General features: G+C 46.6%; 1 protein-coding gene across 1 annotated transcript; it reads left to right on the forward strand.

Moving 5' to 3' along the window:
- Window positions 1-2,491: 2,491 nt before the first annotated feature.
- PPIF (peptidylprolyl isomerase F) lies at window positions 2,492-14,134 on the forward strand. Its single transcript, XM_027859915.1, has 6 exons — window positions 2,492-2,722; window positions 6,384-6,414; window positions 8,188-8,276; window positions 11,143-11,239; window positions 11,959-12,034; window positions 12,437-14,134. Exons 1-6 carry the CDS (start codon window positions 2,516-2,518, stop codon window positions 12,570-12,572), a joined length of 636 nt encoding a protein of 211 aa, XP_027715716.1. The 5' UTR covers window positions 2,492-2,515; the 3' UTR covers window positions 12,573-14,134.
- The last annotated feature ends 1,266 nt before the right edge of the window (window positions 14,135-15,400 follow it).

A 15,400-nucleotide genomic window follows, 5' to 3' on the forward strand; every position in this document is an offset into this window, starting at 1 on the left:
TCATTCTGTTAGGATGCCTCTAGGGACCTGGTGAAGTCAGGAGAATCCTTTCTGAAACATTGCTCCAGAGATGGGCATCACCATGTTTAACCGTTTTCCCTCATGTGGATCTGAAATTCTCTTGCCCCTGAACTTGACCCATTGGTTCTCATAAGATAGTGGTAGAAACTAACTACTCTACAACTGAGAGGCTTTGGGAAATTCTAGCCTTCTTGGAGCGCTTAGCAGATTTCCTTGCTGTCTATTAAAAGAGCAAATGATAAAGTTTCTTTACCTGTTCATCCATTTTCCCTAGGAGGTTTTCTTCCCCATCCAATAGTTTGGATGATAGAGGTATTAAACTCAGCTGTATATGGGTAGCAGAGAATGACTCCATTATTTAATTTTTTCCTTATTAGTTACACTGATTTTGCATATTAATTAAATTCTTTTGCTATTGGGTTACTTGCATGGTTTGATAAGAGACAATGTTGAACTGGATGACTTGGGTGGTAATATGCATAATTGATTATATAAGTCAGTCATACTAAAACTGGAGAAAATATCAAGGGCTTCAAAGCTGAAGTTCTCTTTGTTAGGAGAAGACAACGCAAATAACATCTCCATTTTATAGATGTGGAAACTGAGCCTTACAGGACTGAAATGATTTGCCCAAGCTCATATGGCTAATAAGTACAAGACTTTACTTGGTTCTACTGATTCTAAGCCCAGAATACTTCTCATTATACCACACTGCTTTTCCTCTGCCCAACTATTTGCACAAGATTTGGGAAAAGAGTGAGCTCTGAACCTCAAAACTTCCCTTTTCTCCCTCTTTCTGTCTTTCCCCATACCATTATCTCTGTGCCTTTTTTAGTTATTTATGTTCCTCTTTTCTGTTTCTGTATCTCTCTCCTAACTCTGGTTTATTCTTTCTTCCATGCATTCACTCAACAAACACTGATTTTACTCATTGAATGCTAGGCTCTAAGGGAGATGGTAAAATTTAAGTGACAATCTTTGCCCTCATGGGTGGAGTTTCACAATCTAAGAAGAGAAGGATACTCTCAGATAACTATAACATATAACAACATCCGAGAAGGACAGAGCAAAGAGTTCCTATTTTCCTCCTTCTGTCCGTGGTTCTCTGCATCACTATATATTTTTGTCTCTTCCACTCTCCTGACAGGTCTCTGTCCCTGCATTCTTGTTTTTAACTCTATTTAACTCTATTCCCTGGTTTAGGCTTAGCCAAAAGTTGAGAGCCTTTGTCTAAAAAGAGTGAGAAAACTTCTCACTTATCTCCTACAATTCAAAAAGGGGTGAGAAAGGTGATCCTGTCAGGCCTCAAGAGATTTCTCAGTTCCTGGAAGACCACCTTCTCTGTCCCAGCCCCAGTTTTCTCATCTGTAAGACAATTTGTTATTACTGTGTGCCACAGTGGATGGAGAGCTGTCTTTGGAACCTGGAATCAATCAATCAATTTCAATTCAATTCAACAAAGCCAGGGGATAAAAATGAGAAAAAAGACATTTCTTACCCTCAAAGAGCTTACAACAAAAGGGGGAAGAAAATGTGCAAACAAATACATATGATGCAAACTATATTCAGGCAGCTAGGTGGTGAAGTGGATAGAATACTGGGCCTCTAGTCAGCAAAAATTATCTTGAGGAGTTTGAATCTGGCCTCAAACACTTACTTGCTGTGTGACCCTGGGCAAGTCACTTAAACCTGTTTGCCTAAGGTTCCTCATCTGTACAATGAGCTGGAGAAGGAAATGACAAACCACTCTAGTATCTCTGCCAAGAAAACCCCAAAGAGGGACACGAAAAGTCGGACAGGCCTGAAACGACTGAACAACAACAACTATATTTATGATAAACAGGAAACCACAGAAGGAATGAACTAGAACTAAGAGAGGATGAGGGAGGCTTCCAATAAAAGATAGGATTTTAACTGGTACTTAAAGGAAGCCAGGGAGGTTAGGAGTCAGAGTGGAGAGCTATTCCAGGCATGGGGGACAGCCAGAAAAATGTCCTGAGAGATGGAGGGTCTTGTTCATAGAACAGCCAGGGAGCCAGTGTCCACCTCGGGGGAACACCTGGGCTCAGGTGCAGCCTCTGATACATACTGCCCGCGTGACCCTGGGCAGGACAATAGGCACCTCTGTTAAGATTGTAAGTTACACAGAAGGTGCTCACCTGCATTGGTGGAGGGAGTTGGCTCCTTCGGAAGTTCCCTACACCTAGGAGGTAATCCCAGGGGAAGTCCCTCTCCCGTCCTGTGCCCAGCCTCAGCCCTGGATGGGTAAGCCAGACCAGGCGGCCCTAGGCCAGGCTGGAGGAAGTAACCCTCGGAAGGCTAGTCAGTATCCCCACGCCCCGGGGGCGGGGCCGCGCGGGGCGGGGCCGCGGGGGATTAAAAGCTCGAATGCCGAAGGGGCGGACGTTTCTTTCGCGTTCCTGAACGCAGTGGGCGGGCCCTGGTCCGTGCGCACGCTCTCCATCCTCGTTCCTCCCGGTTACCTCGTTCCGCGATGCTGGCGCTGCGCTGCGGCCCCCGCCTGCTGACCCTGGGCCTGGCCCCGCAGCGGACCTCCGCGGCCCCGACGCTCGCCCGGCTCCGCGGCGCTCGCAGCAGCGCCAGCAGCTCCGACTCCGGGGCCGGAGGCCCCGCCAAGAACCCGCTCGTCTACCTGGACGTGGGCGCCGAGGAGCAGCCGCTCGGCCGGGTGGTGCTGGAGGTGGGTGAGCGCACGCGGTGCCGGGCTGCGCTCTGCTGTGCTGCGCTCTGCTGGCCGGGGCCGGCCCGCCGGCCCGAGCTCAAGGTCACGGGAGGAGGGGGCGGGGCCTGGCCACCGGGGCTCGGGGCTGCTGGACCGTCCAGCCCGCTTCTCAGACCCTTTACGCGGAGGGAAGCTCGTGGGAAGACGCGTGGACCACCGGTCTGGCATCTGCCACTCACCTGTTGGGTGCCCTAAAAGAGTCAATTAACCACTCTGGGCGTCACATTACAAATGAGGAAACTGATGAGATTTGGAGAGGTGGCTGCAAAGGCCTATTTTCCAGCAGACACCCCCTCCCAACTTTATGAGTCTTAAGTTTTCAGAGGCAGGGGTGGGGGGTTGGGAAGCCTTGCCCCTCTCTCCCTGGGAGTGGAGGGAAAGAAACGTTGGGAAAGTCAGTTCAAGGTCATCCCCTTAGAAGTCAGGGGCCAGCAAGTCCAGCCCCATTGTTTGGGGATTGGGGGACTAGGGTGCAGAGGTGAAAGGGGAGTGTTGCAATTAAGGATTGTTGGGTAGAGCTGTTATCAGGAATCCACCCCTAGGCAGCCGAAGTGCCCTTGAAAAGGAGCATGAGAGGAGCTCCGGCTTTGGGGGTTGGGGAGGCTATTCAGAATTCTTGGCTGCTAGGTTGGGGGGAAAAAAAAAACCCACCGAGAGTCACGTGGCCCCAGCAACTATTTGCATAACTGTTTGCTTGTGTGGGTTTTGGAGGCCACAAACTCCATCCCCATAAAACCCAGGAATTTTGGGAGACTTTCGATCCTCCTGGAGGTTTGAGCTTAGCCACCCTCACTTAGCTCATTCCTTGTAGCAGTAACGATAACTCAATTTTATATAGGACTTTACGGTGTACGAAATGCTTGGTAAAATAGCTAGTAGTGCCTCTGATTATCCCCATTTTTCAGATGAGGACCTTGAGGCCCCGACACACAGCCAGTAAGTGTTTGAGGTGGGATTCGAACCCCAGTTTCCTTAACTAAAGTCTAGGATCGTTTTCATTATACTCTATGGCCTCTCGCAGGTTTATTGATTAATTGATTATTGAGCCAGGCTCCAGGAGACATACAGAAATAAAGTTAAATAGGACATATTCTTTTCTCTCAGTGAGTTTCCAGTCTAATTCTCTGTTCTGCAACGTGGAGGGAGCTGGTGGATGAAGGGTGTATGAGAGAAGGCCTTGGGAGAATTAAGCAGTATCCTGGGCTGGCAAAGGCTGAATAAGACCCTTGTCTTCTGTTGATTCTGTAGTTGAAGCTAGGCTTGCCTGGGACCCTTGTTCTTTGTGTACTGAGAGGCTCCCTTGCTTTCTCTAGCCACCCGCCCTCAGATTACTTGGACAGCCAGTGATAACTTGGAACCAGGGCAAGGCAATAGTTGTCCGAGGCCTGGATGAGTAGGAACCAAAAGAGTTGGAAGGGCCATTCCTTAAAGGTCGGGACCAAGAGGGGTCATCATGACCTTGAACCAAGTAGCATTTTAATCCAACAAAAATTTGTTGAATGCTCAGTCAGGTTTGACGTAAACCTCTGAGCATCCCTCAGTTTCCTTGTCTATAAATTGGACATATTTATGCACCTACTTCACAGGATTGTTGTGAGTATTAGAAGGTTTAGAAAAATGATTCAAGCTCATACATGAATGTGGTGGTGGTAAGGGGGTTTGACCAGGGGTCAGGAGACCTGAGCTTCGCCTTGGACACTAACTTGCTTTCTGACCTGGCACAAATCACTTTCCTGTGCTGAGCCTCAATTTTCTCATCTTATAAAATGAGAAAGATCTGTTAGAAGATTACTAAAAAATCTTCTGACCTACTAACCTTAAAATTTGAGTTCTCTTCCTGTGAGCTCAGCCCTGGTGCTAGACATCTTGAGGACCTATAAGAAGAAAAGATATAATGCTCCTGGGCAATTCACTTAACTTCTGTTTGCCTCAGTTTCCTCGACTGTAAAATGAGGATAATAATAGCACCTACCTCCCAGGGTTGTTGTGAAGATCAAATGAGATAATATTTGTAAAGTGTTTAGCACAGTGCCTGGCACGTAGTAGGTGCTATATAAATATTAGCTTTTATTTTTATAATTATTATCATTCTAATCCTTGCCTTTCAGAAACCTGTAAGCTGGTTGTATAGATACTAAAATATGGAAGTGTTGGAAAGATGATACTTACATGTTTACTGCTTAGAATACTATGAGAAAAAAAATCATATTTTTATAGGGCTTTGAAGCTTACAAAGGATTTTTCTTACAATAGTTGTGTGAACTAAGTAGTGCAAACATTGTTACTGCATTTTGTGGATGAGGAAACTGAAAGTCAAAGAATTTTAAGTTACTTGCTCAAGGTCACATAGCTAGTAAGTGATAGAAGCAATGCCTGGCTGCACTATGAATTATGCCATGTTGTCTCTCACAGTAAAGCTGGAAGGAGTGGTCCAGGTGTGGTCCAGGCAGTCTTTGCTTTGGGAGCTGGGGGTGGAGTGGGGAGAGGTTGGTTGGGATTGAAGGAGAGTTCTGGATCAAGGATTCCATCCCCATGTCCTATGACACAACCAACCTTGGGCAAATGGGCTGAAGTCCTTCTCCCCTTAAGGCCTGACCTTTCTTTCCCTCCCCTCAAAGTAAAGACTCTGCCTTAGAAACAGCTTTGGTGGCATCCAGAAAGTAGATGTCGGTGTGGTGTCTCTTAGAAATATGTGCTTATCTTTTTGGTGCTGGTTCATATCATTAAGGAGAATAATGGAGTAGTAGCTCACAAATTGTGTTTAAAATTTTACCCAAGCTCTTTATAGACATTGTCTCATTAGACCTTACAACCACCCTGTAATGTCAGTGCTATTATTATGCCCATTTTGCAGACGAAGAAAGTGAAGGTCAGAGAGGTTGTAACTTGACTTTAATAACAACTTTCACACTTTTACCAAGTGTCCAAAGTGGTATTCAACCCAGATCAGGTCTATTTGGTCCAAATATAAGAGAACCTGAGGTGGTAGTGGGGAGAGAATATAGATTAACCCAGTCCTGGACTAGAATTAGATCTTTCTAGGCTAGACTAAGTTCTGCCAGTCTGAAGTTTCCATGGGGGCAAAGCCTTTTTTGCCTCAATGACCTTGAGGGAAGAGACCTTGTAATTTTTTTTGCCCCCAAAATTTTTGCATCCCTGGTACTTTGCTACTACAAGGCCCTGTATACAATAATAATTCCAAGTTTGTGGAATCATTTGCTGGAAGGGATCCCAGAAGTCATCTAATCTAACCCTCACATTTTACAGGTGAAAAAACTGAGTCCCAGAGAAGTTAAGAAATTGGCCTAAGGTCACACACATATTGAAATTGGAAGCCCACTCCTGTGACCCCAAATCTGGTGTTCTTTTCGTGATACCATGCTACTAATCATCTTGTTCAGCCCCATCATTTCATAGATGAGGAAACTTGAAACCCAGCTCAATTAAAGGACCTATGGAAGGTCAGGCCTCTAGTTAGTGACCCAGCTAAGACTAGAGTTGGGGTCTTCTGACTCCAGGGCCATCCCCTTGCTGAGTGTCATGAGATTCATTCTCTTGGATGTGCCCCCAAACTGACTCTTTCTTTTCTGTTTTTTCCCCCCTCTTCGCTTCTCTGTAGCTCAAAGCAGATGTGGTGCCAAAGACTGCAGGTGAGTGCGGTGAACGCTCAGGGCCAGGGCCCTGTGCATCCTTCAGAGTAAAGATAAACCATCTCTGTTGAGCCTTCACGGGGTCTGGGGTCCATCGCTGTAAGCTGGGCAGGAAGCACGGTCCTCTGGGAAGAAAACTAACTGGGAGTCCAGAAATTGTCATGTAACCCTTCTTTTGTCTATCATGAGCAGAATAGGCTAGGTCTTTAAAATGAGGGTCGTGGACTAGACCAGGGCCTCTTCCCCTTTTGTGGGATACGGACCCCTTTGACAGTGTCTGGTGAAGCCTGTGAGGCCCTTCCTAGAATAATATTTCTAAATGCATAAACTAAAATCCAAAGGATTACAAAAGAAACCGATTATGTTAAAATCCAGTTATCAAAATAGTAAAAAACAAAACAAAACATGTTCATAGACCCTAGGTTAAAAGTCCCTGAACTGGACGGTCTGTTGAGACCCCTTTCAGCGTTCTGTTCTGTGATTTCTGTGATCTCTTCTAAATCTTTTACAGTTTTGATATCCCTCCTCTGTGCTCTAAATGAGATAATATATGTGAAGGGACTTTAGAATAGTTTATTTGCTGTAGGCCTTCCCGAGACATGGAAGTCGGAAGTCTTCCTTTTGAGCTCTTTTGGGGGCCTTAACACTCCTCCACACCCCCTCCCTCAGCCCTCCTCAGCTGCCAGCAGCCTTTGAGCGTGAGAAGAATTGGAGCAGGACGTGGTCAATGGGCAGTGCTTTCTTTGCCTCCTGTGTGTAAGGGGGATGATTGGGATTTGGATGTGGGAAATGTCTTTCCTCATGAAATCGGGGGCGGGGGGGGCACACCTCATTGACTGAGTGCCTGATTTGCCAACAAAATTATCTGCTTTGGGGGCAAGATTCTCTCCTTTGGAATTCATCTCTTAAAAACTGCTCTTCTTCCCTAATAGAATGGAAGCTGCTTGAGTTCAGGGACTTGCTTCTTTTTGTCTTTGTGTGCTAGCATCTAGCACGGGACCTGGTATATAGTAGTCACTCAATAGATGGTTGTTGATTAATTCAGTCCCATGGGGCTGGGCAATCCTCTGAGAAAGGGAAGGTGAAGTATTGGACTTGAGCATTTGGAGCCGTGTTAATTCTATTCTGTTACCTCTTTATTTAAGCTCTAGTCAAAGGAAAATGCCTGTGCCTTGTGAATCTGGATTTTTTCCTCAGAGGGCTAGCTTCCCAGCATTCATCTTGAAATAATAGAATTAGAAGGGAATCTTAGAGATCATCTAGTGCCCGACTCTGAGGCCCTGAGAGGGGATGGCGCTTGGCTAGCTTTAGGCAGAAATGGGACCCAAGGCTGGTGTTCTGTACCTCTGTAGTATACACCACTTTCCCTGCTCAGGTTTGAAGAGTGCACCGGTATGATCAACACACATTAAGCATGTATTCAGTGCTGATTGTGTACCAGGCACTGTGCTAAGTACTAGATATACAAAGACAAAAACCAAAATTATCCCTGCCCTCAGGGAGCTTACATTCTAACAGGGGAGACACTTACACAAAGAGGCCCATACACGAGGCAAAGTAGACCCAGTATAACCTTGAATAAAATGGTAGCAGCAGCTGGGTGATGACCTGTGTTACTTCCTATAGCCAAGGGCTTCTTATTCAACTTTTGGAGTGTCCTGGATGCCTTTGGCAGCGTGGTGGACCCCATGATCTCTATGAACCACCAGGTTAGAAGGGACATTGGGGAGAAAATGAAGTAATTCAGATTCTTTCTTTTCTTTGGGTCCTCAGAGAATTTCAGAGCCCTCTGCACGGGTGAGAAGGGCTTCGGGTACAAAGGATCAACCTTCCATAGAGTTATTCCTTCATTCATGTGTCAGGTAAGCTTTGACATTCTCTTCCCATTGTGATCTAGGAATCTGGTCAGGCAGCTGTCACTGTTGCTAAATGAATTGGTGACGGGGGAGGTGACACTTTTTAAATGTCTGAGAATTAGATCAAGAGAGAACGTGAGGAAGTACAGGGTTAGGCTGTGTTGTAAGGGATTCCAGGGAGATGTAATATGGTGTTAGCTAATGGTGAGGGAAGGAGGACAAAGAATTCTCTCCGCTGGAATAGCTACTCCAGGCTTGGGGCCAGTGGACACTGGAGAGTGAATGAGGGGTCCCTTCTGAGTCCTTAGCAGAGGACAGGTCTTTGACTTTGACTTAGGCGAGAAATTTGACAATCCTTAATTCAGCAAACATTTTTTAAGGGTCTGCTGAATGAAAGGCATTGAGAGATGCAAAGATAAAATGGAAACAACCCCTGCCCTCCACAAACTTATATATACTGTGGGTGGAAGGCATACAACAGTTACACAGATGAGTAGATACAAAGTATATTGAAAATAAGGGACCGCTAGTTGGCACAATGGATAGAGCACCAGCCCCGGAGTCTGGAGGACCTGAGTTCAAATTCAGCCTCAGACACTTGACACTTAACTAGCTGTGTGACCCTGGGCAAGTCACTTAACCTCGATTGCCTTGGGGGGAAAAAAAAGGAAAGAAAAGAATACAATATAATTTCCAGAGGGAAAGATCCTTAACTGAGAGGGTGGAGGAAGTGGCACCTGAGCTGTGTCTCTTACTAAAGGTTTAAGCCATCTATTAGGGGTGGCCAGGAACACGGATAGCTATGTACAAACTAGAATGTGGTGAGTGTATAGGAGAGGCCCTAAGTGGTGCTGGGAGAGTTTGGAGGAGCCAGTGGAGGTGGGTTTCATTTTCTCTTCTCCTTTTACTCTACCTCCCTCTTAAACTACCCTCCCCCAACCCCCCTGTCCCCGTCCCCATCCCCACCCTTCCTACCTAGATCCATGTGGGAAAGCCCAGTTGAGGCTCCTGGCTTTTGTGTGCCATTGACAGACTATGTGGGAGGGAAGCAGTCAGTCTTCCTTCCCTGTCATCCCTTTCTGCTTCTCCAGAACTGATCCATGGTGCCCTGGCTTTCTCTGCCCTGGGGGAGGAGTTGGCATGAGAGAGCTGCGGGCCAAGTGGTGCCATTTGCTATTTTGCTAACATGTGGTCTCCTATTTTATTAATTTTTTTTTTATTACGTGGGGCAGCTTTTCAGCATGAAGTAGTATTAATTCCTTCTATTTTGCTTCAGAGTTTCCCCAAAACATCTTTATCCCAAGGATGTCTGATGTCTCCCCCCGCTCCCCGATTTAAGGTTTCCACTTTTGTTTCAAGCTCCACAAAGGATTCTTTAGCACATGAGTTCAGGAATGGTGCTTGAGGGCAAGTTGAAGGAGAGGTGTAATGAGTGAGCTGGGGCACCTCATCAGGCCTCAGGACGTGGCCCACCCTGGTGGCTGCCACATGTCCTCTGACTGAGCCGTGACTTGTGGGGTGGAGGCACTTGGAAGCTGCCCGTTTCACTCACGTTCACTGGGTTGGAGTTGGGCACAGGCCTCCAGGGTGGCTCTGGGTAGCTCAGCCCCACTTAGCCCCCGTGGAGGAAAGATGAGTTGCAGGCTAATCTTCATCAGCTTGTGGCTGACCCTGCATGCCTCTGCTTGTGATACTTCGTCAGCGTTCTGTGGCACGCCCCGGGCCCAGGAGTTTGCTGACTAACCTGCCCCAGGACCAACCCACTTAGGGCACAGGTTCTCAGTCTCTTTTGGGTCATGGATCCCTTTGGCAGTGTCTGCCAAAGCCTTTTAACCCCTTCTCTGAAGAAAGTTTTTAAGAGCATAAAATAAAATCCATCTGATTACAGAGGAAAGGAAGCCAATCATTGAAACGTAATTGTAAAAAAAAAATTTAAGTTCACACACCCCAGAGTTTAGAATCCGTACATTAAGGGTTTCCTCTCTTAAGAAATTTGTGGGGAGCCTGTGGGCTGATTTAGAGAGGGCAGTTGAAGTTCTATGAAGTCTGTCTGTCTGTCTGTCTGTCTGTCTGTCTGTCTCCTTCTCTCTCTCTCTTTCTCTCTCTGTCTCTCTCTCTCTCTCTCTCTCTCTGTCTCTCCTTTTGTATTTGTTGACACATAGCACTCTGGTCCACTCCAGGGTCGGAGGGCAGGAATACATACTGTGATGTGATGATGTGGGGCATGGTACAAATTTCTGGGTGATGCAAGGCTGGCATTCTTAGCAATGACGTGTCCCTGGCAGCTAGCCCTGGTGCTCCAGAGCGGGTGAGACAGGAAACCACGGTGTCCCTGTGAAGGGAAGATAGTGCGCATGGACTGAACCAAATGTTGGGAAGTTGGGGGTCTCTTCTGGTTGTTTTTTGTGATAAGCAGATAAGTGCTTTGGGGAAGGTTAGTCAGCACAGATAATCCAGTAATAGGGTGAAGGATTTTTAAAGGATAGGATTCCTTTGGAAACAGTTTTCACATAGTGACCTCCTCTTGTTTTGTCCCTCCTTACCCTTTCCAGGTCTCAGTTTCCTTATCTTGCAGTGAGGCAGTTGGACTAGATGTAGGGAGCCTCTGAAGTCCGTTTGGGTTGCAGAGTTCGGGTCCTATGGTCTAAAGAGTCTCTGAGGATCCAGGCTTTTCGCTTCACAGGGAGCGATTCAAGCTTTGACTTGTCTTTGTTCCCTTTCATTGCGTTTGTTGGGACGCTTTGTCATTTGGCATCCCATTTGGGGGCACTTTGGGAGAGGGCTAAGCCACCCTCTCTGTCTCGAGCAGCTCAGCTCCCCTGCTTGGTCCCTCGCTGAGCCAGTTCCTGATAATCTGACATTTATTCTCCAGGCTGGTGACTTCACCAATCACAATGGCACAGGTGGGAAATCCATCTACGGAAGCCGGTTTCCAGATGAGAACTTTGTCATGAAGCACGTTGGGCCTGGTCAGTCTTTTCCCCCTTTTTTTCTTTGACCTCTTCACCCCAAAGAGGTTTTGTGTGGTGGGAGGTTTCTGGTCCCCATAAGGTGGGAGCTGGCAAGCTGTCATGATGGGGCTTCTCTCTCCAGTGTGGTTTCTCCTTTCCCGATCTCCTTGGCCACCCCCAGCCCGTGGTTACAGTTGTTTCACTTGCCTCCCTCCTGAGACGTGGCTGATTATGTTTCTCGCCCACGATCGTGTTTATGTGTTTTGTTGGTCCCAGTTTTCTGCTTGTCGTTCGGCATTTTGTAGTCATGTGCTCTCCCTTAAAAAATACTTCTGGAAGCAGCTTGGAAAAACCACTTAGCTAAACCGTGGGATTTGCTTTTCTTCCATGTCCTAAAGTCTAATCTTATAAAGTCTGGAAGGTCCTTCCTGCAGCCATTTAGTCGACCTTGACTCTGGTCTGGGTTCCTGCCACATGAGTTTTAGCCTTGGCCTTGATACTGGACCCCAGGAGTGCTGTTTACTTTGTCCTCGGTCTTCACATCTGTAAGATAGAAAGACCAGTTGGATCCCCTCTCTTCACCTTATCTGTTGGGAATATGGGTGGCAGGTGGGATTTACCCAGTTTTTATGGATCACTGACTTTAGTGGGCTCTTCTTTAAGCTCTGAGAGACCCTGCCACATTTGCCAGAGGCCTTACCAGGATATCCCAGTTTCACCCTTTGTTCTTATTACAGGTGTCCTGTCCATGGCAAATGCAGGTCCCAATACCAATGGATCCCAATTCTTCATCTGCACAGCAAAGACAGACTGGTGAGAACAGTATTCCGGGTGGGAGGCTTTTGGCTGCTTGTCATGCTAATAAAGGCAGGATAGGAGAAAGGAACTTCAGACCCCAACCCTGTCACTTTACAGATGAGGTGCCTGAAGCCCAGAGAAGTGAATTGATACAGAATTAGTTCGGGAGTGACATCTCAGTCACATTGGGGCTCAGGCATTGGTGAGACAGACACTCAGGTAGAATTGTCTATGAGGTGGGCGTAAGAACTAGGCAGGAGGGATGCTTGTATGCCTGGGGTGTAGGACACTCCAACATCAGTCACCCGATGGACAGAGAGGCAGCCATTCTTAACCAGTGGTCAGGACTCTGCCTGTGATTCCATCATGAAACAGGCTCCCCCGTTCGTCAGCTGTGCTGTCTACCCTTTCCCACAGGCTGGATGGGAAGCACGTCGTGTTCGGCCATGTCAAGGAAGGGATGGACGTGGTGAAGAAGATAGAATCCTATGGTTCCAGGAGTGGGAAGACGTCTAAGAAGATCATTATCACAGACTGTGGCCAGCTGAGCTAGCCCCAGCCTCGGATGACTTTTGGTTACTCGAGCATGTTTGTTCTCTTCCCCCACCCCTCCCCCCTTCCTGCTTTCTCCCTACAAAAGACTGCACGCTTTAGGGGATTCCTAGTTGAATGTATTGTGTCCGGGGATAACTGAATTTGTGGCAGCATCTGATTTTTTTTTCTTACATCACCATTTCGTTCCTGTTTGTGCAAAGATCTGTTTTGAGCCTCTGTCTCTTGGTCTCTTTCCCATCCAACTCACCAGGGCTTCCTCTTAGATTCTGAGCCCAACACGATGCTCACTTCCTCCTAAGAGCCTTCAGGGCCTCTCTCTTGCTTCTGGCCAGGCAGAGTTGAGTACATCCAGCCTTGTTTTGGTATGGCTAGCCACTGTTAGGGAAGTGGGCTGGGCTACATGGAATCTCGGGGTGCTCGTCTGTCATAACTGGCACAAAGAGAGGGTATTTATCTGACCCAACGAGATTATGGGTCAGAATTCAGTAGTATTATTGGCAAAAGGTGGTAATCATTTTCCCCCCCTCAAAATTGGAAGATCCAATTAATTTGTTGCACTAAATAGAAATGCTTTCTCTTTTCAAGGGGAGAGAGGGTGGTATGATCCAAAAAGCACTGATCTGGGAATCTGTGAAAGCTGGGTTTTGTCTTAGTGTGTGACCTTGAGGATGTCACTTCCTCTCTGGGCCGCAGTTTTTTTATGTGCCACACACACACATGACCTCTTAATTTCCCTTCCTCTTCTCTGACATCCTCTAATTTTTTATGGTATTGTATTGAGGTCCACCAACAGTACAGCTGGCAGGGGTCATCTTTTTTCTTGATATTTAAACCTCTTCTCCCTGCCAGGCCATGTGTGTCTCTTTGTAGATTGATCCTGGCCTGGGTTCTAGTGTATCTGTCTGTATATCTCTGCAGTGTCTCTCCTTGACATGAGGGTCCATCTGCAATATTACTCTCGGACGTCACTTACATGGCTGACCGATGTCCTGACCTGACGAGGAAGAGACTTGTTTCTTACCGTACCCCAGCGATCTCTGTAGCCTCTCGTTTCAACACTGACGCGGGTTTGAGGCCTCTTCCTGTTTCAAGAGCCCTTTGGTCTCCTGTGGCCTGACTGTGATTCGTAGGGGCCACGGAGCCTTCACTGAGCCGTGGCCTCAAGCCAGGTTCCCTTGGATGTAGGAAACTGTGAAGTCACAAAGCGCTTCTACTATTCTTGAGACTTGCTCCAAACAGTAGAAGTGGGTTACTGTAAACAAGTTTAAAGAATTAAGCTGTGAGCAGTAGTTGTCCACTGTGAATTTATATGTCTGTGTGGAAAGTTACCAATAACTGAAAACACACCTGATGAAAGGTTTACTGGTGGGGACTGGTGCTCCATTGATGCTAGAGGACACAATGGACCTCTGTGGATAGGTAAATAACTTAGTTTCTATTAGATAAAAAAATGTGCTGATCATTTGAAGCCAAATTAGTTTATAAAATCTTTGTGGTTTTTTTAAAAATATTTGATTGATTTTAAATGCAAAAATAAATCCTATTTTATTACAAAAGAAATCTGTCTTATACGAGTAATCTTGGTTGCCGGGGGGGGGGGGGGGGGGGAATTGTCAATCAACCTGAAAAGGTTGTTTATGTTGTAGAGATTAAGGAATGTGGGCTTTGGAGTCAGAGCAGCTGCGTTCAAGGTTCAAATCCCTCCTTGGGCACATTAACTTCTGCAGCCTTGGGCGAAACCTAAGCCACCCTGGGACTCAGTTTCTTCATCTGTACAATGAAGGGGATTGGACTTAATAGTCTGAGGCCTCTTCTGGTTCTAGACTAGAGTCCTGTGACCCCTCAGGGTAGAGAGAGGAAAATGAGACGGAGCACTTCCATAGTGAGTGCTGCCTTTCACACATGCTGAGGACTCCCACAGGCAATGAGTCTGAGGAATCCTTAGTGAAAAGTAGGGGTGGGTTGTGCCATCCTACCGAGGGACTTGCCCCAAGGCAGCAAAGGTTGTGCCCTTCTAGGGAAAGATTCTTGCCACAGTCCAATAGTTATGTCAGGTGCTTAGAAGTGTAGCACAGTGGTTATGCTGCTTGGAGTTGGGAAGACTTGGGTTCAAAATCTTGCCTCTGATACTTAGCTGTATCACCCTGGGATTTACCTAGGAAGCCACAGGTGGTCGCTGGTAACACTGAGGTTATGTTTATGGTAAGGGACTACTAGCAAAATAACTGATAGGAAGAATGCCTTTAAAAGCCCTTTCCATACATTATTTCATTTAAGCCCCTAAAGATCCATGAATTCATGGGTGTGGTTGCTTGGTCCTTCCTGCAACATGGACAGTGGCCCCTCCCTGCCTTAGATGGTGGCCATCTGGAGTGGTTTATTTTTACCTAGACTGATTCTTATCTAAAAGTCCATCACCTGGCTTGGTACAAGTAACCTTTCTTGCTTAACATGGTACTGGCTGTGTGATCTGCTGGTAGAGCCTTCCAGAGCCCAATGAGCTATTGGAATAGGGCCAATGAACCATTGGCAAAGTCAAGTTTTGGGGTCAAAGTGTTTTTTTACATTTTATTGAGTGGCTATGTGAAGTCTTAAGGATGTTTATATATATTTGTATTAGATTATAGGATCATGGGTCTAGAACTGGAAAGGACCTCAGGACATATGGATGAAGAAACTGAAGCCCAAGTTGATTGGCCAACTTGCCCAGGATCCCATAAGTACTTAGGGTCATGGGTGGGAGATAAATGCAGGTCCTCTGACTCCAGAGACAGACCTTTACACTTTTCATGTCACCTTTCTGCCTGTTCTTTGCCTCCTCTATCC

This window comes from Vombatus ursinus, unplaced genomic scaffold, assembly GCF_900497805.2.
Source record: "Vombatus ursinus unplaced genomic scaffold, bare-nosed wombat genome assembly UNPS02000749.1, whole genome shotgun sequence".
In the NCBI taxonomy this organism is placed as follows: Eukaryota; Metazoa; Chordata; class Mammalia; order Diprotodontia; family Vombatidae; genus Vombatus; species Vombatus ursinus.

Excerpts from the sequence above, each read along its gene's own strand:
- PPIF (XM_027859915.1), top strand. The coding sequence starts at position 2,516 with ATGCTGGCGCTGCGCTGCGGCCCCCGCCTGCTGACCCTGGGCCTGGCC. Across the intron at positions 6,415-8,187 it reads TGTGGTGCCAAAGACTGCAG|AGAATTTCAGAGCCCTCTGC; the intron begins GTGAGTGCGGTG and ends TTGGGTCCTCAG. Across the intron at positions 11,240-11,958 it reads CATGAAGCACGTTGGGCCTG|GTGTCCTGTCCATGGCAAAT; the intron begins GTCAGTCTTTTC and ends TTCTTATTACAG.